This window comes from Oryzias latipes, chromosome 2 (assembly GCF_002234675.1).
Source record: "Oryzias latipes chromosome 2, ASM223467v1".
In the NCBI taxonomy this organism is placed as follows: domain Eukaryota; kingdom Metazoa; phylum Chordata; class Actinopteri; order Beloniformes; family Adrianichthyidae; genus Oryzias; species Oryzias latipes.
Genome location: NC_019860.2, coordinates 3,509,730 through 3,537,673, shown reverse-complemented (window position 1 = coordinate 3,537,673; position 27,944 = coordinate 3,509,730). Strand labels below are relative to the sequence as shown.

The 27,944-nt window shown below is 38.4% G+C and overlaps 2 protein-coding genes across 4 annotated transcripts in view; both read right to left on the bottom strand.

Annotated features, from left to right (window-relative positions):
* On the bottom strand, positions 1-22,331 carry kif5c (kinesin family member 5C). 2 transcript variants are annotated; one of them, XM_020707675.2, is made up of 26 exons: positions 21,904-22,331; positions 17,648-17,735; positions 15,449-15,522; positions 14,575-14,679; positions 14,336-14,384; positions 14,204-14,259; positions 12,752-12,839; positions 12,548-12,672; positions 12,375-12,479; positions 12,144-12,292; positions 10,077-10,225; positions 9,234-9,415; positions 7,871-7,939; positions 7,597-7,803; positions 7,356-7,508; positions 7,088-7,285; positions 6,904-7,021; positions 5,883-5,950; positions 4,617-4,726; positions 4,434-4,535; positions 4,278-4,338; positions 2,932-3,003; positions 2,743-2,847; positions 1,571-1,787; positions 1,400-1,496; positions 1-1,318 (listed from the first exon to the last, which is right to left on the bottom strand). In XM_020707675.2, exons 1-25 carry the CDS (start codon positions 22,027-22,029, stop codon positions 1,417-1,419), a joined length of 2,856 nt encoding a protein of 951 aa, XP_020563334.1. In that variant the 5' UTR covers positions 22,030-22,331; the 3' UTR covers positions 1-1,318; positions 1,400-1,416. The 2 variants fall into 2 exon arrangements, with proteins under 2 accessions (XP_020563334.1, XP_023819879.1); XM_023964111.1 differs by having other exon boundaries at positions 5,883-5,951; positions 6,911-7,021.
* A 1,510-nt stretch (positions 22,332-23,841) lies between these two features.
* The window catches only part of mbd5 (methyl-CpG binding domain protein 5), a 33,448-nt gene continuing 29,345 nt past the window's right edge, over positions 23,842-27,944 (bottom strand). Inside the window, exons 9-10 of one of the 2 annotated variants that reach the window (XM_011481371.3) lie at positions 27,868-27,940; positions 23,842-27,758 (exon numbers count right to left, since the gene is read on the bottom strand). In XM_011481371.3, coding sequence (XP_011479673.1) covers positions 27,696-27,758; positions 27,868-27,940 — 136 coding nt within the window. In that variant the 3' untranslated portion in view covers positions 23,842-27,695. Of the gene's footprint in view, positions 27,786-27,867; positions 27,941-27,944 lie in introns of both variants that reach the window. The other variant, XM_011481374.3, reaches the window with a different exon arrangement.

Genomic DNA, 27,944 nt, shown 5'->3' with positions numbered 1-27,944 from the left:
ACCAAAACAATAGTTTTATTTTTTTTCTACAAAATAAAACATCTCAATGGTGCAAATTTTTTTTTACCCGTTGGATTTCCCAACAAACACATGTGGTTTCTGGTTGGAGGATGCATCGTCATGCAGGAACGTTCATTCACGTGTCGTTCGATTCCCTCGGTACATACAGGAGGAAACTCGGTCATGCTCAGCGACGAGTACAGAGAACTTTCACGGATGACGCTCACGTCCAGAGAGGGTCACATTCACATTCGAGCGCGAGCGCAAAAGGCACAAACGTCGGAAATCATTTGTCCGAAACTGCAGAGAAAAAAACAACCCGGAGAGGCGCTGATGCAGGTCAGGGAGCGTCTGATTGGCCGATCAGACTGCAACATCCTGAACAAGAACCGATAAATACGGAGGTCTAAACAAGACTAAATTAATAAAACCTTGATACAAATAATGTGTAAACAATGTCCGGAGGTTTGTCAAGAAATTTTGTGACACTAACTATGGTAATTAGGTGGGCGGGGCCTCAGTTCTTGGTCCTAAATTTAAAACCTTAAATGTACAGATTGCTAGCGTGTTGAGCTTGATGTAAAATAATTTAGCGTTCAAATATAGAAAATTTGGGGACAAAAATCTAAAAAGTGCTACTAATTGTTTTAGCTAGCATTTTGTAGTTACAAAAAAAGCAGTGGCTAAGCTAAAGCTTAATTATTACAAGTTAGAGTTTTAAATACATAAACAAAGCAAATATTTGTTTTAAATGTGTTTGTAGGATGTTTTTCTTTCATTTGTGAACATTCTAATTTCATGCCTTATTTTTCCCCTCAAATGAATTTTGTCACTTTGGGTGTTCCATAGGTTTGCATCACAACTATTTCACTAGACCGTAGATCTGCAAAAATGATGCAGGACGAGAAAAACGGCAACAAATGGAATATTTGAGAGCATTTTCTTTTGTGGATCCGCAGTTTTGCTAACGTCACAAAACCTTCAAGTTTACAAAAACAAACCATTTTTATAGATATGGTTTTAGACACAAACTTTAGACAAATGAAGGACAAAAATGAAAATGACGAAACATTCAAATGTCTGCATTTGTGTGTTTTCCTTGTTTGTTGCTTTCTTAAAGGGTGTGTTTTGGGTGGCGCTCCTTCAGGAGGTCCGGCGGTAGGCGTGTTCCGGCGGCATCCTTGTCTTCCCCTCCAACAAACTTCACCTACAAGAGGAACAAAAAAAACTACCGGAAAATGGGGAGGAGGCTTCCTGACGGTGCCACAGGAGGAGGGGGGCGGGGCTTGTTGTGGGCATGCGGAGAGTTGTTTACTGTCTGCAAAATAAAATTTTAAAAAGCGATGAAGCGACAGTTTTTAGAGCAAGAAAAGCCATCGACGGCCGCCCAGAACCTCACCTGTGTGGGAGTTCAGTTTAGGAGCGGACCGTCCCGGTTCTGACGGAACCACAGATCGGGGACGCCGTGGGGGGGTGACCCGGCCTGATGGGTTTGGCTGAGGAGCAGAACCAGTTAAATTTAGAGCAACCTCTTTGGATCAAAACTACCAAAAAGCGGGTAGAAGCTCACCGATCTGCGCGGAGAACCCCCTCCTGGCCATGTTCTTGGCGCGAACGGCCTCCTTGATGCGGTCCACCTCCTGCTGGTAGCGCTTGCGGTCCCGCATGGCGTTCTCCTTGGCCTCCTTCAGGGCGTTCTCCAGCGCTTTGACGCGCTCGGCCGTCACTCGCAGACGCTTCTCCAGCTTCGGCAGCTCGCAGCGGAGGTCGGCGTTGTCGCGAACCAGCTGGAAACACCCGTCTGAGTTAGCTTACCCCAAACAACAGACTTTGCAGAAAGATTTTTTTACGATTTTGATCACATGCTTCGGGTAGATTAATGAACACTAAGCAAAAATCTGTTTGAAGAAAAATAAAAAACGTGCCCGTGTTTGCTAATTTTTGCTTTTAAGATTTTTAGTAAAATTCTCGAACAGATTTGCTGAATTTGTTTTTTTTCTCGTATTTTAGCGCCACCTATGAATATTTTGTGGAACTACATGCTGGGTTTAAGTTAAGCCACAAAACTTATTGAGTTTCAACTTCCCTCATCATGATGCTGCCATAGCCGTGCTTTAGAATAGGAAACTGGTCGGAAAAGGATTTCTTCAACTGTTTTTCTTTTTTTACAAAAATTAAAAAATGAAACAATTTTTGATGTTTTTTGTTCCATTTACTTAATTTTTCTATGAAGCCATTCAGCTAAGTTCCTCATTTTAGCAGAGGAGCCTCAACATTCAACATCCCTCAACATGACACTGCCACCACCATGCTTCACAATAGGGATGTACTGGTAAAGAAAAGTTTCACTGGCTTTCTTTGTTGTATTTTTTTTTTTTTGACATTAAAAATGACTTCTGATGTTTTTGATTTAATTTACTTAATTTTCCCATGATGCCACGCAGCTGGGTTCCCTATTTTAACTGAAGAAACCTCCAATCAATTTGATTGACGTGAATGCGAAAATATAAAACTGTTTTCTAAAACTAGCTGCGTTGAAAACAAAGAAGTCTTTAACCGTTAAAGGAAAATTTGTTGGTTTTGCGATCTAAAAATGATAGAAAATAACGTAAACAATTCCGAACTAAACTCACTTGGCTGAATGTTCTATTGAAAGGATAAAGTGTGTTTCTCAGCGCTTGCTTGTCTGGATTCAGCTTCGCCGTCTGTTTATCGTCTTCTCCAGGAGGAAGCACGGTTTACCTGCTTGTGGACCTTTGTTAGCTGCTCCAGGTTGTTCTCCAGGAAGGAGATCTTCTGCTTTTGGGCGACGTTGCTCAGGCCTTCCTCACAGTCCAGCTCTGCACTCTTCAAACAGACAAACAGCAGCTTCAGATCAGAGAACCAACTCTACAGGAAGTCGAGGCCAGTGTGTTTCTGAAGGATCTGCACCTTCTTGACCCGAGCGGTGAGGTCCTGAACGAAGAGTTTGCGCAGGTTGTGCAGCGTCTGCAGCTCTTTGGCCTGAGAGAACGGAAAAAACAGAATCATTAAAAAAAAACAACTGTTTGAGCGAAGCTGCAAGGCGCAGCGAAAAATAGAAAAAGAGGGGCTGGAGAGGGTGGGGGAAAGCCATCCCATAATTATTTTCTCACTTTTGCACAATATTGGAAATAAAATTATTCACGCAGTCTACACAAAATGTCACACAGTAGTGCCAGCTTAAGTGTCTTAACGACAACCAGAGTTTTGTTGACCTTTGACTTTGAAAAGAGGCAGCCATTTTGGACCCCCTTCAGTAACGTGGGCGTGGCTAACAAAAACCTCCGCTGCCCAGGAAATTCAAAAATTAACTTTTGCAGATTCTTCCAAAAATACATAGACGTGTTCGTCACCCCCAGGCGACCAAAACATCAAATGGTTGCTATGGAGATAAACCAACATAAAAGCTGCCGTTTTGAAAAAAAAGAAAAAGGTTATAATTTCTACTTTTTACAACTTATTCAATGATGCCCTGACTAGGGTGGGACGGGGCGTGTAGCAGCCGCTCAGGCGCAGAGGGCGGGGTCAAGAGGAGGTGGTGAGGGTGGGGGAGGGTAGCACCTGTGGGCCATCCCACACAAACTTGGGAAAAAACTTGTTGAAGCAATTTTTACATGATTGCACACACACACCACCAGCTTAGGTCTATCACCGCATCGAAAAGTTTTGTTGACCTTTGAACTCCAACAGAGGCTGCCATTTTGGATTTTCTAAAAAAAAAAATCCTCTTAGTCGCAGCTACAAATGTAACCATCTCTAAGAGATTTCGATCTATCACCTCCTAACACCTTAAGCATCAATGGGAGGCTAGTAGCGGAAAATAAGAACTTGCAGATTTCAAACGGCGTCAGCGTGGCAAGCTCGCAAAATGTGGCGTTCCCTTGTCGCTTGCACGTCTTTTTCTCTGGGGATATTGTAAACCTTTATTATAAGTTGTTGGTTTAAGCTGAACAATGGCATACAATGTAGGCATGGTTAACAAAAACCTCCGTTGCCAAGGAAATTCTAAAATGTACTTTTGCCGATACTTCCAAAAATTACACAGACTTGTTCGACACCCCCAGGCGACCAAAACATCAAATGGTTGCTATGGAGATAAACCAACAGAACAGCCTCTTGCAACTCTGACTATGGTGGCAGGGGCAGAAAGAGAAAGTGAGGGGCGTGTGAGCTACAAAGGGTGGGTCAAGCGGGGCTGGTGATGGTGGGAGAGGGCAGCACCTGCAGTAAAAAATTTTTTTTTTTTTTGGTCTCACCACAGTCTCCTCCAGACCTTTCAGCTCCTCTCTAGCCGTCTCCTGCTCTTCATTGAGCTGTCTGAAAGAAAAAAATCCGGGGAGACGCCTTCTATTGAGACAATTTCCTGAAAGAAGCTTCATAAAGGAGCAGCAAAAACTTCATTTGGTCCCTACGTGAGCTTCTGCAGCTTGGTGTCCTTCTCCTGCTCCTTTTCCTTCAGTTTGCTGAAGTCCGCCATGAGCCTCTCCTGCTCCAGCAGCAGACCCTGGTTCAGACTGGGATCAACACAACAACCCGTCAACACAACCCGTTCGCCGTCTAACGGCTGAGTTGGACGCGGTTGGACGTTTCCTCACTCGGTCAGCTCGTCCAGCATCCTCTGCTTTTCCTTGACCTCGTCCCGGAGGCGGCTCAGCTGCTTCTGGTGAGCTTCTCTGTGGCTCTCCAGCTGCTCGTCCAGAGATTTCTGGATAAGGGAGACAAAAGGCATCCGGTTCAGTGGTCTGGATCAATCATCAAAACATGTGAAATCACAAAATTACGCAAAAACAAAATCTCCTTCAAATGCCTCGACTGTCATTTGAACTGAATATTTAAACTCATTTCTGGGTTCAAAGATTCTTCTTTTGATTCCTGACACAGCTTTTGCTATAAAACAGAGGTGGAAGTATAAAGATGTGGGGTCATTCTGCTTTTGTATGTGATTCAGATGAAAAAAATTAGGTTCATTTTGAAATACTAAGAAATAAAAATGCACATTTTTATTTTTTTTGTCCATTAACAGTTTTTGGGCTCTGCTATCTAGCTCCCTTCTTTGCTAGCTAATTGCGGCAAAACATATTACTGCTCAATTACGTTGTGTTTGCTAGTAAAGATGTTTTTTTTTTAAGATAAACAAACAAGAGAAACAAAATAAATCTATACTATGCTAACTTGTGGCTGCTTTGCTAACTTTGAGAGTATATGCACAGCTAAGCTAACAGACAGATTAATGGTCCAAGATATGACAACTAACGCATTGTAATAATATAACTACAAACCAATAATCATTTTTACTTTGCTAGTTAGACCTAGCAGTTGAAGAGATGATTAGCTAAAACTAGCTAACTAAGTCTAGCTACAGCTTGTTCGGTAAGTTTAATTACGCAATGCTAACTTCTGACCTAACAGATTTGCTAAATATGAAGTTAAGTGATAATGCTTTTAATGTGTCCTCCTTTCTATTCAGATGAAAACAAGAATATTTAAGTATGCTAACAAGTATGCTAGCAAGTTTGCTAGCAGGCTAGTCCGGTGGGGGACTCTTCTTTTTTACTAACTTCTCTGATTCTTCTCTTGAATATTTTTCTCTCTCTAGTATGTTGGTTAGGGTTAACTAGCTGTTAGTGCTGTGGCTAGTTGTTTCCCAGTTATCAAATACGCAAACTGCTAATAGCTAAAGAACAATTAGCTTTTTTGTTGTTGGATGAGGCTTAACAAAACAGATTGTGGAAAATGTGTTCACCTGAAGACTGAGAGAAGAAGGGTCATCCTTATATAGTCATAGTGACACGTTTTTTGCAGACGATAGCTTAGTCTGTCTTCATCTAATTTGGTCAAGTTCTTCCGTTTTTCTTTCTTACCTTTATGTCGTCGCCTCTGTCCTTAGAGAGGTCCACCGTGGCCTCGCCTGACAGCTCATGCCTCTTACCTGGAAAAACATCGGATCGTGTAAGCAGACGATTGTCGCATTAACCCTTTAACTTCACTGCTCAACGTTTTATTGAATTATGGTAACTCTTGTACCGTTTACGCATTGACATAATTCCAGCTCATTCTAAGGCGGGGAAAAGCAGCTTTGCGCTGATAACAACATTTTACAGTAGTGAACACGTTTTTAAGTTATTTATGTGAAAACTTAAAGTAGCTACGTTTTGACGCAGAGAAAAGCGGCTTTACGCTGATTTGCAATCATGGGTAATCATGAGTGGCAAATCATTGTAAACACGCAAAGTTTTTAATTATTTTGCGTAAAAAGTAGCTAATTGTTTACGCAATTATCGTAGATCCGCTAAATATGAAGCAGAAAACAGCGGTCTTGCCTGTTGCGTAAAGTGTTTAAAGTGTTAACAATAAATTCGTAAACACTTCACAGTTGTAAATTAACCCAAACTAGCTGATTCTGATATGGAGAAAAGTGTCTTTAAGCTAAAACTTGACAGTCGTAAAGTTTTGCATATCAGTGTAAAATGATTGTATTAACGTAACTGGCTGTTGACGAAATTTATGTAAACCAGCTAATTCCAACACAGAGAAAAGCAGCTTTACGCTAATATGCAACACTACAGTAATCACGGGTTGCAAATCAGTGTCAACACGTAAAGTTTTTACGTATTTTACATAAAAACTTTATTGTAGCTAAAGCGTTTAAGTATTTGTCGTGAATCAGCTAATTGTGAAGCGAAGAAAAGGAGCTTTGCTCATTGTGTAATGTGGTTTTACTGTTAGTGTTAAATGTAAGCTAGCTGATTCTGACGATGATATAAGCGCCTCCGCGGCAGAATCAGCTGATTTATGTTGATCGCGTCAATGGTCATAGAGTTTCCATACGACCATCTCTGCTGTTTAAGGGTTAGGACGTTTTTCTTTGTGTTCTCTGCCGACCCTGAGCCTGAAGCTCGGCGAGCTCCTCGCTCAGCGCGTCCTGGCTCTCCTCCAGCTGCCGCTTCCTCTGTTCCAGGTTCTGCATGTAGTCCGTCAGAGACCTGATCTTGGCCTGATGCTGCACAAACAAGCGTTTAGTGTTTGGAAGTGATGGCGTCGAGGCTGGTCAAGGTTTGGTGGTTACCTGGGAGACGAGCAGCTGACAGGAAGCCAGCTCCTTCTCGTTGGCCTGGATCTTGTGGTGGGCGTCGGCCTGAGCACTCTCCAGCTGTTTGCAGCGGTTCACCAGAGACTTGACCTCGGACTTCATCTTGCTGATGTAGAGGCGAGCGACGGTAAACTCCTCCTCCATGGCGGAGCCGTTCCCGTTGGTTTCTGAGGACTACAGAAGGTCAGAGTTAGCTTTTGTCGTCTCGCTCTTTAGCTGACGGACTCCAACGTGTCCCACGTACAGCGGCGGCCTTGACGTCGCTGGTGCAGATGATGGCGCCAATGTCGCTGAGGTCCCGTAGCAGCAGGTTGAGCACCTCCACGGCCCTCTTCCTCTGCAAACCGTTGATCTCCTGCATCTGGCTAAGTTCCCGCTGTGCCGCCAACAGCAGCGCCTGAAAACACAACAGAACCCGTTTTCCGTCAACTGTTCTTCGCTCTGGAGTCCGCCGCGTCGAAAGGGTCAAAGCCGGGTCGTCGCACCGTCTTGTGCTGCAGCTCTTCGCTCAGCTGCAGGTTGGCCTGCTCCTGCTCCTCCACCTTCTGGCTCTTCTGGTCGTAGTTGACGGCCAGCTCCTCCAGCGCCTGCAGCACCTCCTTCACTTCCTCCTTGGCCAGCTCGTTCTCCATCTGCAGCCGGCACAGCTCCTCCTGGATCTTCTCGTAGTCGCGTCGCGTCGACGCCAAGAGCTGAGAACGCCAGCTTTCGGTTAACGTTGCGCAAAAAAGAAGAAGGTTTATAGAAAGAAACACAAACCTCTTCTTGGTCAATCATCTGCTCCTTCAGCTTCTCCGCCAGCTGGCTGTGTTGGTTGATCTCATCGTCCTGCACAGAGGAAAAATACAAAATCTGAACAAAAAAACTCAATTTAAACATTTCCAAACTTTACGTTAAAAAACAACCAGACTTGGGCCTAATGGCACTAAATTCAGTTGTGATCTATACTTCATTTGAATAAAAAAATCTAATCAAAGATATTCACTCGGTCCTGCAGATCCCAATTCCGCCAAAATGTTGGATGTGAAGGTTTTTAGGTCAGACGTTTCCGTTTGTGACGCAATTCTAAAAAAACACGTCGGACACTCAAAACTTGAACATTTTTCAAAAATCGTCAATATAAAAGTTTTATATTATATTTAGCTTTTCAAAGTTCAGCTTTAGTACATCACTAAGTGCCTCAATTTACAAAGGAAAAATTAAAAGGTTGAAGAAAAATGTTTGATTTGAAAAATCTGTTATAGTTTACATCGCAGCCAGGGGATTTTTTTTTGTGTTTATGTTTATCATTTCATTTATTAAATTAAAAACCAAAACAAATACAACAAAATAACAAGAAATCGAATCAATGAAATAAAATAAATTAAATCAATTACTCAAATCAATAAAATAAAATCAATCAAATAAAATAACAATTAATCAAATCAAAAGCAGTCAAATCAAAGTATTTGATATCTATGTCCAAAAAACTAAAGTATCATCAACATACAGTAGTATTCTTTAAAGCAGGGTGTAACCAATTAATTTTTCTACACACTGTTTCCAGGCAGAAAACAGCCTAAACGAGCCCACTGATTGGCCATGGGGTAAGCTTTTTTTAAGTTTATTATGTTTTATAAAATTTTCCCCTTTTAAAAAAATCTAATCTTAACTAATCTATTTTAATTCGTTTCATTTTTATTCTAATATTTTTATGGAAACTAGGGAAGTAGTAGTTCCTCCAAAGTCCACCAGGGGTTGGTGTCAGTGGTAAGCGTGCTCCCACTGTTGATTTATATACATAGTATTAATACATAACATATATTATATATTTCATTGTTATATTTAATTTTAAAAAATGTGCATATTCAGCGCTGTACTTTTTGATTTGCGGGTTTTTTGTTTTGTTTTTTGTGAGTCCGTCATTTTTCAAATATTATGAATGTGGACGGAGCTAATGCAGATCAACAAGTTTTTTATTCAGTTTTATTTTATAAAGTCATAATTTTCACCACAAGCAAACATACTTTTAGCCTTTTTAGCTTATATATGGCTTTATATCTAATAACTGTAATTTTAATATATAAATTAATTTGTGCACACACAATAAAGTGCACGTGTCCTCATGTGACAGAGGACTCACCTTGTCGTCCAGCTGCTTGTACAGGTCGCCAATGTCCTCCTCGTATTTGCGCCTCTCCTCGCCGCACACGGAGACGCCTCCTCCAGCCGGCGGCAGGTTGTCGATGGTGGGAGTGTTGTCGTACGGCTCGGCGCTCTTCTGGTCCTTGGCGCTCAGCTGCTCGTCCTCAGGAACGTCCTCGCCTGTGTCGGACATTGTTCTCGTTTAAACGATTGTCGCCCAAAAAAAAAAGACAAAGATCCCATGCAGGTATTTGTTGTGGAGCACCACTAAGCCATTTTCCTGTGATTTTCATCAAGTTTTGAGGGATTCTTAAAAATGTGTTCCTTTTTGCAACAATTTTTATTTTTACTTTTAATGGCTCCGTTTGTAAAAGTAGCTAGAAAAGTTCTAAATTTTACGAATTTGTAACACATTTTCCTTTTACTTTTTTCTAAACTATACAAATTGTGTTTATTTTACCTATATAACTACCATCTATTGTCATAAGTAGGAACTGCAATTGAGTAATAAGTAATTTAAAAAAAATATGCTTAAACCATTAAACGTAAAGTAAAAATAGGTTTAAAAATACTTAAAGTATTGAGTTTGGTAAATGAAAGAATGAAACTTAAAGGAACAAAACGATAAAAAAAGGGGTGTAGCAAAGAGCGGACAGGGAAGATGGTAAGAATCCAGTCTGAAGGGAGCAGCAACGATCTGACTCAGCAGTTCTGAGGTCATTTAGCACAGAGAAAGTGGGGGCGGGGCTTGAGGCATTGCTATGCAACAGGGACCAGGATGACCAGAGGGAAGCGCTGGCACGGATGGCAGAGAAAAGGTTGGAACGTAGGAGAAGCTGACCCCTCCTCCAGCGCTCTAGCTCCGCCTCCAGCCTCTGGATGACGCTCTTCAGGCTCTTGCTCTTCTCTTTCTCCTTCTCGTATTTCTTCTTCCACTCCTCCGCTGTCAGCTCCAGGTTCACGCAGACCGTGTTCTTGATGGTCTTGGCTCTGGAAAAACGCCAGAGGTTCATCAGATTTAACAAAAGCAAAGTGAAGCAGAGTTTAGATCAAATTTGGATTTTATATGCAGCTAAATCTAAACAATGACGCTCTAAAATCATTCATTTTTTTGGTTACAGTACATATTTGCTGGTTCTGCAGATGAAACACAAAAAAACAAAAGGAGGGGAATTAATAACTTACCTCATATGTCTATTTTGAAATCCAATACTTATTTTTACGCATTGAACTGTATATTTAGGGTTTTTTTTAATATAAAAAAACTGACGTTTTATCATTTTCCACAAAGACAAAAGTTAAAATTGGAAATCTTGGCGCTAATAAGAATTCCGATTTTATTAGATCCTTTCTCCTACTAAACACAAACTATAGTAAACCTGATAACACTGATCTCCATATTATCTCAACTCTTCAAGCGTTTACAGAATTAACATAATTATAAGAGATTCTGAAATCCGAAAAAACAGCTTTGCGCCGATATGCAACACTCTACAGTAGTAAAGCGTTTACGCAATTTACGTAAACGGCTTTTGTCCGCATCAGAAGAGGTTGGAATTACAAATTTAGTTTGAGTGTTGACGTTTGAATTATCGTAACTCTTCAACAGTTAACGCAGTTAACATGACAACTTTGCGACAAAATGCAACACTTTGCAGTAGTGAAGTGCTCATCCGATACCCATTAGGCAACTTAGCGTAAACGGTCGAAGAGTTACAGTATTTTAAAGAAAGTTCGTTAACCTACTGTTGCCACCAATATCTCCCGTATTGTCATATTGAATTGTCATAAGTTGACCCGTTTACGCAATTAACGTATAAACGGTCAATTAGCTACGGCAGATCAAAGTACGTGCGTTTTTATTTTGTTGTCTTTGGCGACATCTCTGGTCTTAAAGGATTTATCCTTTGACACTGGAACTTAAAGCTTCAATTACGTTCTTTCATTAGTCGTCACTCTTTTACCGTTTACGAAGTTAATATCATTCCGACGGATTCTGAGGCGGAGACAAGCTTCCATTGATATGCAACACTTTACGGTCATGACGACTTTACGCAAATAATGTAATTCCAACACATTCCAACGCGGAGACAATGAAGTTACGTTAAATTGCGTAAAGAGTCGAAGAGTTGTGATCGTTCAAAGAGCGTGCGTATTTTCCTGTTGCTGGCAACATCTCCGATATTAAATGGTTATTCACCCTTTATTGGCAAAGTTCGTCAAAGGGTTAAGCTCCAGCATTGGTATTCTTTCAATTATCGCAACTCAACCCTTTACGCATTTATCATAATTTCAACCGATTCTGAAGGAAAGAGTAGTAACTTTGCGTCAATATGCAGCATTTTACAGTAGTAAAAACTGATCGTAAATCGGAGAAAAACTGTTATATCTATATCAGAATCCGATGGAATTAAGCTAATTGTGTGAAGAGTCGAAGAGTTACAGTAGCTAAAAGAGCGTGTTATTTTGTGACAGCTATTCCTGAAACTTTTTCAACATTTGTGACGATATCCAAACTGACAGATTCTCAAAGGCGTTGCGCCAATAAGCATCACTTTATAGGAATGAAGTGTTTAAATAATCACATAAACTGTTTTCGATGTAGAGAAAAGCATTTTTCACACATATGCCACACTATGTAACTCAATCCCATTTATCAGTAACGTAAAGTTTTTTCGTAAAAATCATAATTATGCTACGTAAATTAGGGCTGTTAGAAGTATCCGATACGTAATCTATCTCATGGCAAAACTGCTTTTCTCCATGTCAGAATCTATTGAAATAGCGTAAACAGTTGAAGAAGAGTTAGGTCAAAGACTGTGTGGTCATTTTGCCGTCACCGATGAAGCGTCAAAAGCTAAAATAATGTTTTTCTTTCAAATAATCTAAACGGGAGCCCTGGAGGTACCTCTGTCCAAACATGAGCGTGGACTTGGTCTCGGCCTCGTTGTAGACGGACGGCGAGCAGCAGATGATGATGGTGGTGCGGCAGTTTCCTCCCAGCGAGTCCTGCAGGATCCGCGTCATCTTGCTGTCTCTGTACGGCACGTGGGTTTTCTGGGGGAAAAAAAACACACCCACTCATCACCAGGAGGAGGAGAGGAAGCTCCTCCTCCTCCTCCATCTTCATCCTCCTTACCGTTCCCTCTGCTAAAGCGGAGATGACGTTCCCCAGTGCCGACAGAGACTTGTTGATGTTCTTGGCCTCGTCCAGGACGGCGCCCTCCGCTCCGGTCTTACTGACCTGTTCCCGCACAGCACAGTAAGAGCACAGGAAGCTGCTGCTTCCAGAAACTTCTCCTCAATGGTCACCTTCTCACTGCCAGCCAGGTCCACCAGGTAGAGCTTCCCCGACAGTTTCTTCTCCGTCTCGATGTTCTCCTGCTTGATGTTGATGAGGAAGATGCTGTGGCTCCGGGAGCTGTGCTCGTTCATGTCTGGAACAAAAACAATCTGTCTGATGAGTCGATAGGCACGGCCCCTAAAACGTCCCAGTATTGATCAGTTGATACGGACTGGTCACGGCCACGTGTCGATTGGATTTTCCCTCGTCGATGACGTCCATCACCTCCTCTGGGCTGGACACGAAGCGCTCAGTGCAACCCTGACACACAGAAACAATCTGATCGTGACCAGACATACAGTACACAATTACTTTTAGCTACTGGAGGAGTCTGCGGAAAAAAAGTGAAAAAAAGTTTAATTTGGCCATCTAAACCTTATTTAAAATCAACCAAAATAGAACATTCAACTTAATTAAAGTATCTTTGAAAAAAATGGGGTTACTGCAGATCCCAATTTAGCCACTAGAGGGCAAGGAGAGGGCGGAGTCAAAATTTCGAGGATGTGAATGTTTTTAGCTCGGATACTGAGGGTTGGGCATTTCTGAGCTGCAAATGCAGGTATTCCAGAATTTGTATAAGAAATCCTACAAAATTCGTTGGAGACTCAATATTTAACAAATTTTTCAGAAATCATCCGGGCAAAACTGTTGTCAAGGTTTAGTTTTAGTACGTCAGAAAATGCAATAATTTAAAATATAGTTTTTTTTTGTAACATCAATATAAACAAAATAGCATTTTGGATAATTCTAGCGTTTGACTTTAAACATCTATCATGTGTTTTATGAAACTGCATTTTCTCCTTTAAAAGCAGATCCCAATTCAGTCACCAGGGGGTGCAAAGAGGGCGGAGTCAAAATATCCGGGATTTGAATGTTTTTTAGCTTTGATTCAGAGGATTGGGCCTTTCTGAGCTGTTAAAAAAAATTGTAGACATGTCGAACACTCAAAAGTTATATTTCAAACATATTTTTCAAAAACTGTTTGCGCAAAACTGTTTTTAAGATTAGCTTCAAAACGTCAGAAAATGCGTAAAATGGAGGGGGCGGAGTCAAAATGTCAGGAGTTTGAATGCTTTTAGGTCAGATATTAAAAGTTGGGTCTGAAAAAATCCTTAATGTGTCGAACACATTTACGATTTAAAAAATTGTTTTTTTAAATGTCGCTTTAGAAAGTTTGACAATTTAAAGAGAAAAAGCTAAAAGGTTGAAGGCAAAATTTTGATTGTGATTTTGATTTTCATCTGAAGGGGATTAAAAAAAACGAATCTAATCTGAGGTCCTTTGGTCTTTCCCTCACAAGTAAAACATCATCAGCATAGAGGAGTCATCTTAAAAGCAGCGTGTAACACTGTTTCTAGGCAGATTAAAGCCCAAACGAACTAAGATTTTTTTTTATGCTCAGCATGTGTTTCTCCACATTTACAAAGAAAGAAACTTGATTTTAAGAACAAAAATGTTGAAATATCTGAGGGTCTTTTTTCTTTGTCAAACATAATCAAACAAATTCTTGAATTTAAGCAAACTCCTTTTATGGGCGTTCTAGAAGTGTAGCTATATACATGTAAACTCCTGTATATTTAAGATACGACATGGAAAAAATAAACAAAAAAAAGCAGTAAACAAACCTTAACATAGGGCACCCTGTTTTTGTCTTCGTGCACGGCAAGGTTGGTCTTCGACACTAAAGGACGAGCAGAACATGTGGTCTGAAAAAACTGAAAACACCCTCACACACTGAGGTGACGGACGTGACTCACCATCCAGCAGGTCTCTGATCTTGTCCAGGTAAATTTCAAAATAAGAGACCTACACAGACCAGACGGTTTTTAACACGTGTAAATCAAATAATCTCTAAATGTATACATATATTTGACATTTAAGTGTTACGAACTGCTTGAGAAAAGTCTTACGTATGAGCACAAACCATTTAAAGACAGTCATAAGAAATTTAAAACAGTTGTAAAAGTTGGACAGAAAGTCCGAAGAAGTTCTCCACCTTGATGTGAAATTCCAGGTTCTCGTCCATGGAGTAGATGTGGTCAAAGATGTCATGGGCGATGCGAGGGATGATCCCCATCAGCTGGGGGTCGTGCAGTTTGCCCTGAACACAACAACAACACAATCACTGTCTATATTCCTGTTGCTGCCAACTTCTCCCGGATTAAAGGGTACAAGAGCTTCAGCTCCAGCATTGATGTTCTTTGAATTATCATAACTCTCAACCGTTTACACATTTTTCCTCATTTCAACCAACTCTGAAGGAGAGAATAGTAACTTTGCGGTGATGTGCATCAATTTATAGCAGTAAAAATGTATCTTCAATCTGAGAAAAACTATTTTTGGCCATATCATAATCTGATGGAATTAAGTTAGTTGAATAAAGAGTTAAAGTAGCTAAAAGAGCGTGTTGTTTTGCTGTCACTGGCGACATCTACTACCCAGATCTGAATTCTGACGGATTCAAAAAGGCTCTGTGCCGATTGGAAACACTGTTTTTATTCAAATGTTTACGTAAACTGTTTCTGATGCGGAGATAAGCCTTTTTGCGCTGATATACAACACACTATGTAAATCGATCATATTTCACAGTAGCGAGTTGTATTTTCGTAAAAATCGTAATTATGCTACGTCAATTAGCGCTGTTAGAAGTATCCGATAAATTAACTACGTGTTGTATCTCAGTCCAAAACTGCTCGTCTCTGTGTCAGAATCCACTGAAATCACATAAATGGCGTAACCTGTTGAAGAAAAGTTCGTTTAAAAAGCGAGTGTTAATTTTGCCGTCACTGGTGACGTCTCAGGCGTTAAGGGCTAAGCTCAGGCTTAGAAGAACTGAAATGGGAAGACCAGTGTGGATGTGAAGGCGTCACCTCCATGGTGTGGGTCTTCCCAGACGATGTTTGTCCGTAGGCGAAGATGGTCCCGTTGTACCCACCCAACACATCTGCAACAAAAGCACCATTTCCTTGACCTTATCCTAAAAAAATATATATCAATCAAATGTAACATAAACAACATTAAAAATATTTTGTGGTTTTGGTTAGATCTAGGAATCGTGAGTAGAATCATTGTGTTTTTGTAAAAATCATTACAAGTATCCGAAAACTAGAATATACAAGATCTGTTCCAGAAGATTTAAGTACAAATATCAATTACATTTTTGTGGATACAAAAGTTGATTTAAGTCAGGTTTACTGAAATAAGTTCTGGAAAAAAAAGGTTTTTTTCTTTTAAATATGGCCGGGAATTTGAATACAAATATAATGAATATGAAGTTAAATAGTTTAAAAAAAAAAAAAAAGTGATTTTGATTAAATCTGTGAATCGATGATCTTAATTTGTAAATAAAATTGGATCGTCGCCTAAGTAACGATCAACAGCCCTAGAAAAAAAACATATTCGAATCATTGTGTTTTCGTACAAATCGTAGTTATGCTACGTCAATCAGGGCTGTAACAAGTAAGGAATAATCGTATATCCACGATCTGTTACAAAAAAATTAGAGTATTTGTGACGTCCAAGATCACTTATTTGTGATTTTTATAAATATAGTGAGAGTCTAGTAAAAATACAATTTGAGAATTTTAGCTGTAATTATCCCTCTAAGATGGAGAATAGTCATGAATTTTAAGTGTATAAACAAAGCTAATCGAACGCGCTACTGTTACCAGAAGTACATACATCTTCAAAATAAAGTTTTGGTAAAGGTCCTTAGTTTCAAAGTAAAACTATCGAAGGTTTTTCATGTATAAAAAATCTGATTAAAATTCGGTTTACTAAAACAGGTTTTGAAAAACTGATTTTTTAAAAATATGGTCGACAATTTGAACACTAAATATAATCATTGTTAATTAAGAAGATTCCAAAAATGTCGTGATAGTAGTTTGATCTGTGCATCGTTAATCTGAATTTGCGAATGGAATCGGATCGTAAGCAATATGAGATAAACGGGTTGTATTTTCGTAAAAATTGTAACTATGCGACAACAATTGTAAGCTGCTGCGGTAATTAAAGCCCAAACTTATAGAATTACAAAAATATAAATAATTATTTTTTCCCTTTAGCAGCTAGCTTGAGTTTTAGCCCCAAAACATTTTCAAAAATGCACTGCGAATGCAGAAACACTTCAAAAGTCATGTCCTTTTTATAATGAGGCTGATAGCTCCACCCACCCCTGATAACCATGGAAACCATAGAGTGGGCAGACACATTCTACTTGTAAACTTTTTTAACATTATCACAGCTACAGTCTCAAACTACGGACGCTTAAAAGGCGCAACAAATAAAAACTTTAGCGTCACTCAAACAACCTTAGGAAATGTTCGGAATAAATCTGAACTAATATAATGAGAGTGTCAGCAGTGAACAACAGTTGCTATGAAGAAGCTAAAATTTAACTGTAACGTAAAGAAACAAAATTGACATAACAATAACTATGGCAAGTGATTGGTGTGGCAAAAATAAAAAAAATCGTGAAATAAAACAACAAACCCAAATTATGCTTGAAATAAAAATCTATGAACTAAATATCAAAAATATCAGGAGTCTTTGCTTTACTACACGCCTACATTTCCGTCTCATTTTTGGCTCTACAACATCGTAACATGTCTAAGCCCACAAGATGATACCTATACCGCCGTGCTTGTGACTAGAAGTCAAGGTCTACAAGCTTGACTTTTTTTTCAGCTTTAAAAGGATTTTTCCACAGCTATGTTCAAATACAAACACACAAAATTTGAATTAAACGCTTTAACGCCAGAGCTTTAGCTCCATTGTCCCGACTACCATAATTTGACTGTTTACACATTTAACGGAAGCAACGAATTTAAAGGCGTAGAAAATACGTTTTCTGCTAGCTTTACAACTGTTGGTTGTCAGTCCGAAGCCACTTCTCTTATCATTCAGAACCTGTTGGATTTGCGTTAAAAGCAATAAACGGCCCAAGAGTTACAGTACGTCACAAAATGTGTTATTTGCTGTCACCGGTGACGTCCCCAGTGTTAAAGGGTCCATGATAAAAGAATCATTTTTTTAAAAGAAGGACATGATGATAGTTGTTGTTGTCTTACCTTTGACTATCTGTTTGGCACACTGGTCGTAGACCTGCCCCTGTGTGGTGTTGGGCGGCAGCACGCGGTCGAACACGTATGGTTTGGCCTGTTTCCACACAGAAAAAACAACGACTGAGACACACACGGACACAACTCTTTTCTGTTAGACAAACCACTCAATAACCACTTCTCAAAGAAAACCGTACAGATTTAAGTTACTCCTTCACCCAAAAAAAAAAAGAAGAAAAGTTTTACCGAGAATCCAAATCGTATAAACACAAACAGTGATTCGGTTTCTATGAAAAGCAAATTATGAAGCTTTTCAGCAATAATTGGTAATTTTTCATCTCTTATCTGTTTAGAACAAAACGAACTAAGAATTCACAAAACCTCCTTTTTTTCACTTAGAACATTTTTTCGTCAAATTTCTACATTTTATCAAAAAATTGTAATGTTCAAAATTTGCTTTATTGTTGAAACTTTGATAAACAATAAAAGAATAACAATTTGAACGTTTGGAAACATTTTAAAGCCAAATGTAAAAAATAACAAATTACATTAATTAATAATTTATGTAATTATGAATTACTAATTGATAATTAATAATTATTACGGAGCTATTCTTAAAATCTAAAATGATTTACTTTTACAGGACTTGTAATTGGCAGGAATATTTTACCAAAACAAACCAAATAAACGGCTAAAAACACAAATCATAAAATCGTAGTGATTTTTAAAAATAAATGTTAACATTTTCATTTTTTTAATTTTTAATTTTTTGTGGCTATAATTGAGCTAAAATACCGCTTTATTTTGCGCTGAAAATTTTCAGCTGGATTTATGTAACTTATCAAAATCATTTTTGATTTAGACAAAAAGTCCGAACAGAACCATTTTACATGCAGTATCGTGGTTTGCCACTAGAGAGTGGTGCTACAAAAAAGGGAAAAAAATGAACTTTAAATCAAAAATATTATGAAAAACTTTGTTAAAAACATGCTTTGATTTGTTTTGTTTAGAAAATTGAATTTTTATTTCATTTTTGGAACCACAAATGAGACAAATTCCCCATTGCACTTTTTTTTCCTGCACTAAAACCACAATTTTTGATGAGAGTTACACAAATTCTATAAACGTTAAAATTTATACCAGCTACACTATTAACTACCCTCATGTGTAAAAAAACGAAAAAGGCTACAAACTGAGTAAAACAGCAAAACAGAACCACTTTACATGCAGTACCATGGCTGGCCACTAGAGGCTGGGTCCTAAAAGAAAAGCAAATAAGTCAAACTTAAAAATAAATTGATGAAGAAAATAGAATCAAAAAGACGCTCAGGTTCTTTTTTAAAAACTGGAATCTTGATTTTATTTATATTTTTTGGGGGTGGGGGCAAAACTGAGCTAACATTCCGATAATGGATTTAATTTAAAGACATAGACAAAATTTACAACATCTATATTTATAGACAATTACTGTTAAACACCCGGTTTTGTGGAAAAAACAAAGAAACGCACAGACTGTAAGAAACACACAAAACAAAAACAGGATTACCGAACATGCAGTACCAGAGTTGGCCACTAAAGACTGACACCCAAAAGAAAGAAAGCAAATATTCAAACTTTAAATCAAAAGATGAGATGATTTTTGAAATTTGAAATTTTTTACTTTTATTTTTTAATGAAACACGTCTTCAGTGACTAAACGCAAATAAGTGAGTCTCCAAACTTCAGCAGCTCGTTTCGTTACTCCTGACTCTCATCCTCTTGGGATCTGAGTTCTTATTTGGACCTATTTCTGAGGCTCAAAACACCTCACCCATAATGCAACAGGGGGGTATTCCAGGAAGCATGTTTAAACTAGCCTGACTTTAAGCCTGAACTCTGGCTGAAATCCGCCTGAACTTGCTTACTCTGGGTATGTCGGTTCCAGAAGACCGGATATGAGTTGGCGTAATTACTCTCGACTTGGTAACCCTGGGTTAATGCACAGCAGGTACATAAAGACATTCTCAATAGATCGCCGATTTACGGAGTCACCATGGAAACGCGTGTTGAAAAAAAAAGCGCTATACTTCGGTGAGACGGAGTCTGAGATTTTAATGACGGCGTATAAAGATTATACGTCCATCAAAAAAAGTAATACGGCTGCATCATCATCAAAAAAAAAGAGTTTCTGCTTGTAGTAGAACAGACAAAGTAAACGCACGAGTTTCTGATCTTATTTCCATTTTCCTTGTGACGCATATATATGTAACTTATCCAATTTTGCCAACTTAAACGAATTAGTTCTATTGACAACAAGTAATTGAGTTAAATTTATTCAACCTAATTTCTTACGTCTATAAAACTCAGTAATTTTTTTTACAACTCAAATTTACAAATTTATTTAACTAAATGTAATATTACTCCGATTCAATTAATCTTTTTTCCATGTTAATTAATTATGATTCTTGATCTCTCATATGTCTAAGTTTGAGCCGGCAGATATACTCATTTTTATAACAATTAAAAGGACAGGGGGGGGGGGGGGGGGGGGGAATGCATGGAGTGCAAATTTCATCAAAGAATCCTCCGTCATTATAATTACAGTCATAGAAGGTAGGGGTGCTATATAAACTCATCATCCTCTCCTTCACTCTCACTTATGGTGCAGAGACGTAAGCATAGTAGGACATAATAACTCGGCAAAACACAGTAAACAGCTAAACAACTAAACACATTTTGTCAAAAACCCACACTTAAACCCAAATCCGTCCAGACAGGCAAAGGGAATGGTATCCCAGAATACCTTGCGGTGATGATCTAACAACAGCACCAAAGTTACACCTACTTAATTGAATTAAATTGAATGAAAGGAAATTAATTGTCTGAAACTACGTGTTATTTTTAAGGTGACCTAACAAAAAATGATTTATCTTAACTGAAGCAAATAATTAAGTTAGATCAAAGTAAAAAAGTTGATCTTTCCAACATCCATGCGTGGTCATATCACCCTCTCACGGTGGAAAAAGTATTATCTGAGCTTTTTCATCCACTAAATTATCTTCAAATGGACACGCCATGCTGCTTCACCTCTCTGAAAACAAACTAACCTTCAACTAAACCTGCTCCGGACCAGGTTATGTTCAGACCACGAGTTGCTATGGCAACTTGACCTACCCTGAAACATACCTCCATTTCTGGAACCGAAAGCTGAGGTTATCAACTTCCTTATCCTCAAACTTATCGTGGGAGCTAACATAACCTGCTTTCTGGAATACCCCCCTGAAGAAGATAATGCTCTATTTATTATATGATAAATATTTGAATAGAACAAAATACCTTTTGATTTCATATTTTTTGTGTGAATTAACATGATTAAAACAAAACAACCAAAAACAGCAGTGACGCAACTTTTTAAAAAGTAATATTTTTCATAACATCAAACACCAAAACAGTGAGATGGGTCTCACTCTTATGCAGATGACTCCCTGTTCTACATGCGTCTGGGTACCACCCAGGACAAATGACAACAACCCCCCCCCCCCCCCCCCCCCACACACACCTAGATGTGCTATAGCTATAATAGTCCAATAATGAACCTGCTTTTATTTTGAAATACGAATAAGCTATAGCAATAAAAGTTAAATAATCAACCTGCTTTTATTTTGAAGCAAGAATATGACACAGTAAAAGTAGTCCAATAGTCAACATGCTTTTTAATTGACACTCTAAATAAAGATTTAAACATTCATCTATGCAGTTAATAAATATGCCCTAGAAATAAATGTCCACAATTAACCAGCTATTATTTTTGAAACACTAGTATTTATTGTTTATTAAACTGTTTGAATAAAGATTCAAAACAGTTTGAAAAATAAAACAAAAAACTTTGGATCGGAATTTTTAGGACATTCAATCTTTATTTAAACAGTTGGATATTAACAGTTTCCACAATGAAAGCTGGTTAATTTTAAGACAAGAATTTATAATCAAAATCAAGTTTTCAGGCTGGATTATAAATTAATCAGGTCTGCTAGGATTTAAAATTTAAATTCAATTTTTTCCCATTATTTTTTTTACTGATTGTTTTAAGGAAATGACTCTCAGCAGTCCTGCTTTTATCCTTAAATTGAATACTGACATTTTCTGGGACTGATCCAAACAAACTTGCGCCATCATGTTGCATCTTTCTGCAGCGCGCGCACTGCGCAGTCAGCGCGCGGCCTTCCCAGGTGACATTTCCCTGCAGGTTTGTGTGTATGTGTGCATCCGCGCGCGCGCTCACTTGCCGTTATCAGCACCGTGTCGTCGCCCTTGAATTTGGGGATGTACTGGTCTCCCCGCTGGACCTCGGCCTGGTTCAGAGGCCTGAAGCGGCACATCACCCTCACGCCGCACTCCGACGCATCCACCATGACTGCGGCTCCGCTGACGCCCCCCTCTCTCTGGAAACAAAATTCAAAAAGGCCCCAAAAAATAAACCAAAATAGACCTGCGCAGTCGGATTTCAAAACGACAGTCCCGTGTTGATAGAGCTTGAGCTTCTTCCGGTGCTCTCCTGAGCGCGCGGCTCCCGTCCCGGCCGGAGCTGCGTCCCGCTTAGGACCGGCTTCACGGCGGAGGGACACTTAGGCTGTTGCTCGGCTGACAGCGCGGAGGATGCACAGAGAGGTGCTGCGTACTCGGCCGCGTGGAGAGGGCGCGCTTCTGTGAGAGCTCGCGCCCCAGCATCAGCACCGCAACTGTCATGCGCATGCGCTGGACGCGTCCACTCATACAAGCTAGCAGTTTCCATGGCTAGTTGTGTTTTTAAACATATTTTCCAAATAAATGTATCAATTTAAAGTATAACAAACTATCTATACTAAAATTTAATCACAATTTAATTTCAATTTGCCATATACATTTAATGTATTGTTACATTTTATTAGTAATTTCTTGTACTTTAATAAATAAGTTTTCACAGGAATCATTTCAAGACTAAATTAAATAGTAATAGTTTTTATAGCACAGATTAGCCATGTTTGAAAAGTTAACAGGTAATACTAGAAATAGTGATCTAAATTAAAGGATTAGATACTTTTTCTGTCCAAATGTAATGGTATTAGAAATGGATAAAAAGAACAGTTTCGTATTTGTATTTCTCACGCAAACACAGCCTAGTATACAAGTAAGCTAACAGTAACTAAAATGAAAAATTTTATAGTTACTGAACTTTTTACCCCTTAAAAAATATTTTGTCTGATGAAAATGTCACGCAACCGCTAATATGAATTTTTAGCAAAAATTCAAATATTTATGAAAAGTGTACACGATTGTGACGGGTAAATTACAAGTAAATCTCTTCAATAAGCCAATATTGTCCAATCAGGTCAAACACGCCCTTCAAGTTATCCAATCATTTACTCATTTTTCAGTTCAAATGTTTATTTTTTAATAATTTAATTTAAATAAAGCTTTCATATGTTCAAATTCCTAAACTATAAAACAAACTCGAGTTTTTTTACTTTTTAATTAGCTCACGCAAACCCATCCTAGCATACCAATAGGCTGATCAGCAAATAAAATGAAACATTTGATATTTACTGACCTTTTTTTATTTTAGATCTTTTAGATTTTATATTAAAAGTAATTTAAATAAAGCTTTCATGTGTTTGTATGTTTAATTAAAATAGAAACGTATTTAATTAGGTCAATAAAACAGCTTAGCTAACGTTAACTTATCTTATGTTGACTTAAATTCAATGTTTGATAATTACTTACCTTTACATTTCACAGAACCTTTCGAAAGTTTTATTTTTCAAAAGGTTTGTACCTTTTGAAATTTGTCTTTTATAGCTAACGCTAGCTAACCTTTGTTTGACCAACAAAAACTAAAATGACACTTCTATTTACTCACTTTTTCAATCCATGCAACTTTTTAAAATTTTGAAGTTTTCTTTTAAGTTCGATAAAAATGTCACAACCAAGAATAGGAATAATAAAAAAAGAAAGAATGTAGTAGGTTTGTTGTTTTTAAAGGAAAATTTACTCAATAGTGATTGGATAAAACACTTGTTAATGTTTTTAAGCTGCTGATATTGACCAATCATGTGAAAGCTCTTCAAATTACCCAATCCTCTACTTTGTTTCCGAAAGTATTTATAGGTGTATCGTACAACCCGCATTTTTCATTTCTCCCACTAAGGGGCAGAGTCCAACAACAAACTACTATAGTTCAACACTTGTACCTTATCATATTTTTAATTTTCAGGGAAAATAGAAGCAGAGAAAAAAAACTTTGTAAACAAATATTCAAGTAAGAGTGAACATGTTTTTAATATCTTAAACATCTGTGCAACATTATTCAAAATGTTACATCACTGCATGACCTGTAATGTTTCACAATATTTACAAAATATTCTGCTGCTTACATCAAACCATTTAAAAAAAATGTCCCGACAATTTCAAAATAATGGACTGACAAACTATCCCTAGCCCACATTAATGCAAAAAAAAGAAAAAAAGAGCAATCAAGTACACATCATACTTCACGCAAAGTTTATTTTTCTGTTAAGTATATATTAGGGAGAAAATATATACTTAATTACAAGCTGAGGAAAATAAAATACTGATGAGAAAAGGGAAGAGAGATCTGAAAGAAGAAAATAAAAGTCACACTCACACCTCAACACACAGTAAAAGGCAGAGGAAAAACAACAACCTCAAACACAAAAAATGCTTCCAACTTTTGACCACGAACATGAAAACGGACAGATCTGTAACACGTAGGGGGGTTGGGCCCACCCCCGGTGGGTTGGGGGCGGGCCCCTGGATGTCATTGCACAAAAGAAACGGGGCAGAGAGCAGAATGAACTTTACCGAAAGAGCTCACGTTTTTAACTATTTTTAGTTTGCAGAAAAAGAAAAGGTCTTTACGGTTCAAATCAAAAAAGCTGTCGATTTAAAAAAGTCGCTCGTGTAGTAAAGCTAAACAAATGTGACACACTAAAGAAAGACGTTTACAATCAAATGCTCTGCGGTCAGGCAGGTTCCTCCGAAACGCTTAGTGTTTTGAGTCCTAAATAAAAGAAAAAGCTTATAAAGTTACTAGCAACAATTAGGGAACAATTTTGCTTCCGCAACTGATGCTGCGTTCACACAAACACGCGTTCGAATGAGCACTTTTAACGGAAAGTCTATGTAAGCGTACATGTAAAAATCTGCACGTTTTTCAGTCCGTTTTCATACGTACAAAATGCGCTGCAGTTGAACCCGCGACAAACTGTCAATCAGTTGTAATTTTGACCAATCTGGGACGGGTAACGTCTTTTCCAAAATGCAGAAGTGCCGGCCGTTTGATAAGTGATAACAAAGGAGAAATTAATAATTGCTGTTATACGATATGTTTTGGGACTGAAAGAAAAAGTTTGCACTGCTTCGATATTCCGCACTAAGCGTGCGCTAGTATTGGGTAGTGGACAGCCGTATGCTAAAAGAGCGTACAAAAACGGTGCAGTGTGTACGTAGCATCGAATCTCGCAGCTGCTCAGACACTGAGGAGAACTCCTAAAGAAAAAGCGTTTGAAATTCGAGCACATCAAAAGAAAAACAAAAACAAACGTAACAAACGACACTGATCAAAGGGACGCCAGCTGCCGCCTGTTACCTAAACGTTTTTATTGCACTCGATCGTTCTGTAGCGATTTCGTTCGGGTTCCGAGCAGCTTCAGCACCGCCGGTTAAAGTCTGCCGAGTTAAAACGTATCAATCCGAACCCCTCTCATAAACTTACGTTAGAAAAAACCAAACAAAGAACCTGCGTGTCACTTACTTCCTGTAACACTAAAACCATAAATAATATAAAAAAAACGTTATGATGAACATGATTTCTCACCGTGTCAGCTGAAAATCACACATATACACACGTAAGGCTCGAGTTCTCAACTCCTGGTAGTATTATTGCCATTATTATATTTGTAAAGCTTAAAATAAATATGCAGAACTGTACACAAATAATTTACATTAAAAAAAGGCCCCTAAATTAAAAGTTAGTGTTATATATCTAATAATTCTATCTAAAGCTATAGTCCCGGCATAAATGAACACAATCAAAGGTGCAGGCTGGTTCTCTAGAAGGAAAAATCCACCCCAACAAGAACCTTTTGCTGACGTTAGAACTGTTTTTCTGTCTTTTGATGACATCATCGGTTTAAAAACATCCCCCAACTTTGAGAAAAAAACTAAGAACCCTCCACCTGATATTACTAATCTTGGGACAAGCGGTCATCGTTGCTGCGCTAGTACTTTTGGAAAGAAGTCAAACAGAATTACTGCCACATAATTGTCCTTTAGTCAGATTACGCTCCAACTATTTATCATCCAAATATTTCAAAAAATTTTACCTTGAAAACAACTTGAAACTGGGTTTGGCTAAAACCCAACATTAAGCTTAGATTGGATTCGATTTTTTTAATGAGGGATAAACTAAAATTTGCACAAATATTTATCAACACAAGATTTGAATAAAACTCAATGGTTGCTATGGACTTTAACCTTCATGGCTGCTGTTCTCACCCCAGTATTAAAAACTATTGAACATTTGAGCTTGTCCTGTTCTGAAAGTCCTCCAAGTTGAGTTGTTTTACATGAGTGGTTTAAAGTTGTCATAAAAGCTTTACTGAGACTTATTTCATCATTTGCTGTGACACAAAAATGGATATCACAAGGAGTTCAGCAATACTCAGAGGTAGAAATCAGTCTGACAGGTAAAGACGACTAGAAACATTTTGTGGTTAAAACACAGTGAGATGGAGTTGTTTCAATGTATTTGTGCTGGGTTTTGAGCACAAACGCTGGTTGCTAAGAAAAAAATGGAAATTTTTTGTGCGACAGATCAACCAAAATTAGTGCCAATATTTATCAACCCGAGAATAAAATAAAACTCAATGGTTGCTATGGACTTTGACCTTCATAGCGGCGGTTTTGATCCAGTTTTAAAAACAACTGAAAATAGTAGATGTCTTTTTTTCCTGTCCTCAAAGTTGTGGGTTATTTTACTGGTTTAAAAGTGGTTTAAAAGAAACTTCTTTCATCTGAAACTTTAAATATAAAAAAAGTGATTTAGAGACGTTTAAATGTAAAAAATTTCCCTCCTTTTGGTTAGTTTATCCTGACAACTGACAGCAATACTGAGAGGTAGAAATGGATCGAACAGGATTCTGTTAAAGGTGGACTTTTCCTTCTTCACACTCTTGTTAGTCAGGAAAACATCTTACCCATAAACCAGGCTGCTTTGAAGAACTTTTTCTGTTTGTGATGGCAAAATTGGAAAGACTGAACACTTTCAGTTGGTAAAGTTCATTCTGGTTATTTTTTTTTGTAATAATTTCTCCCCAGCACAAATAAACACTCAACTGGTGAGAAGTGACTTTTGTAAAGGAGAGCTAGGAAACTCATGCCTGTTCCTCTGCTGCTCCCTTACAAAAACAAAAAGATGGTAAAAAAAAAAAAAAAAAGTAAAAATAAAAACAGTTTGTCATATAAAAGTTTAGGCTGTATTCTTATTTATCCTATGCATGCGGCCGTACGCAGCCGCATTTCTGATAGAAACCAAGACCTTGGTACACTTCTTCTGCTTTGATTTTGTACAATAAAAGATAAAATGTGCATTAAGTACGCTTGTACATGACATTGTACAATATTTACATACAATTTTTAATAGCATGAAATTTCAGGATAATCTATATACATATTGAAAATGTATCAGAAATATTTGGACTGTCTATTTTTCTTAAATATGTAAGGTAATGCTTGCAGCTTTTTTTTGTTTGATTTTTCTATTTATACTAGAAAAAAATAGTTAATTCAGTGAGCTGTAGACAAATTGCAACAGTTTTTTGCTGTTGTTGTTTTTTCATCTTCTACAGTTAAAACTGTATCGGTGATTGGAATCTCCGGCACCTTCCGGGGGTCAGTCGAGTCGTGGTAACGGAACGGTACCACCAAGAGTCCATGTGTAGCACCTGTGAGAGCTCGGATCGCATCGAGGCTTGAACGGACGAAGTCTCTGGAGGCGGGGGAGGGGCAGACACATTCAATGTTATCTGGAGATCTTCCTCCTCTTGGGCTTGGGGAGCTTCACCTGACAATCCCTCGATGAGATCTGATGATAGAAACATTATGGTGACCGCTGGACGGGACAGGAGGGAGGGGGGAGGGGAGAGGAGGAGGAGAGGAGAATGCTTTTAACGGCGGGAAACGGAAGTACTCACTGTGCCTGACATCTTATCTAGCTCGCTGATGGCCTCGTGGAAAACAGCGTGCAAGTGATTCAGTTTCGCCGGTCTGT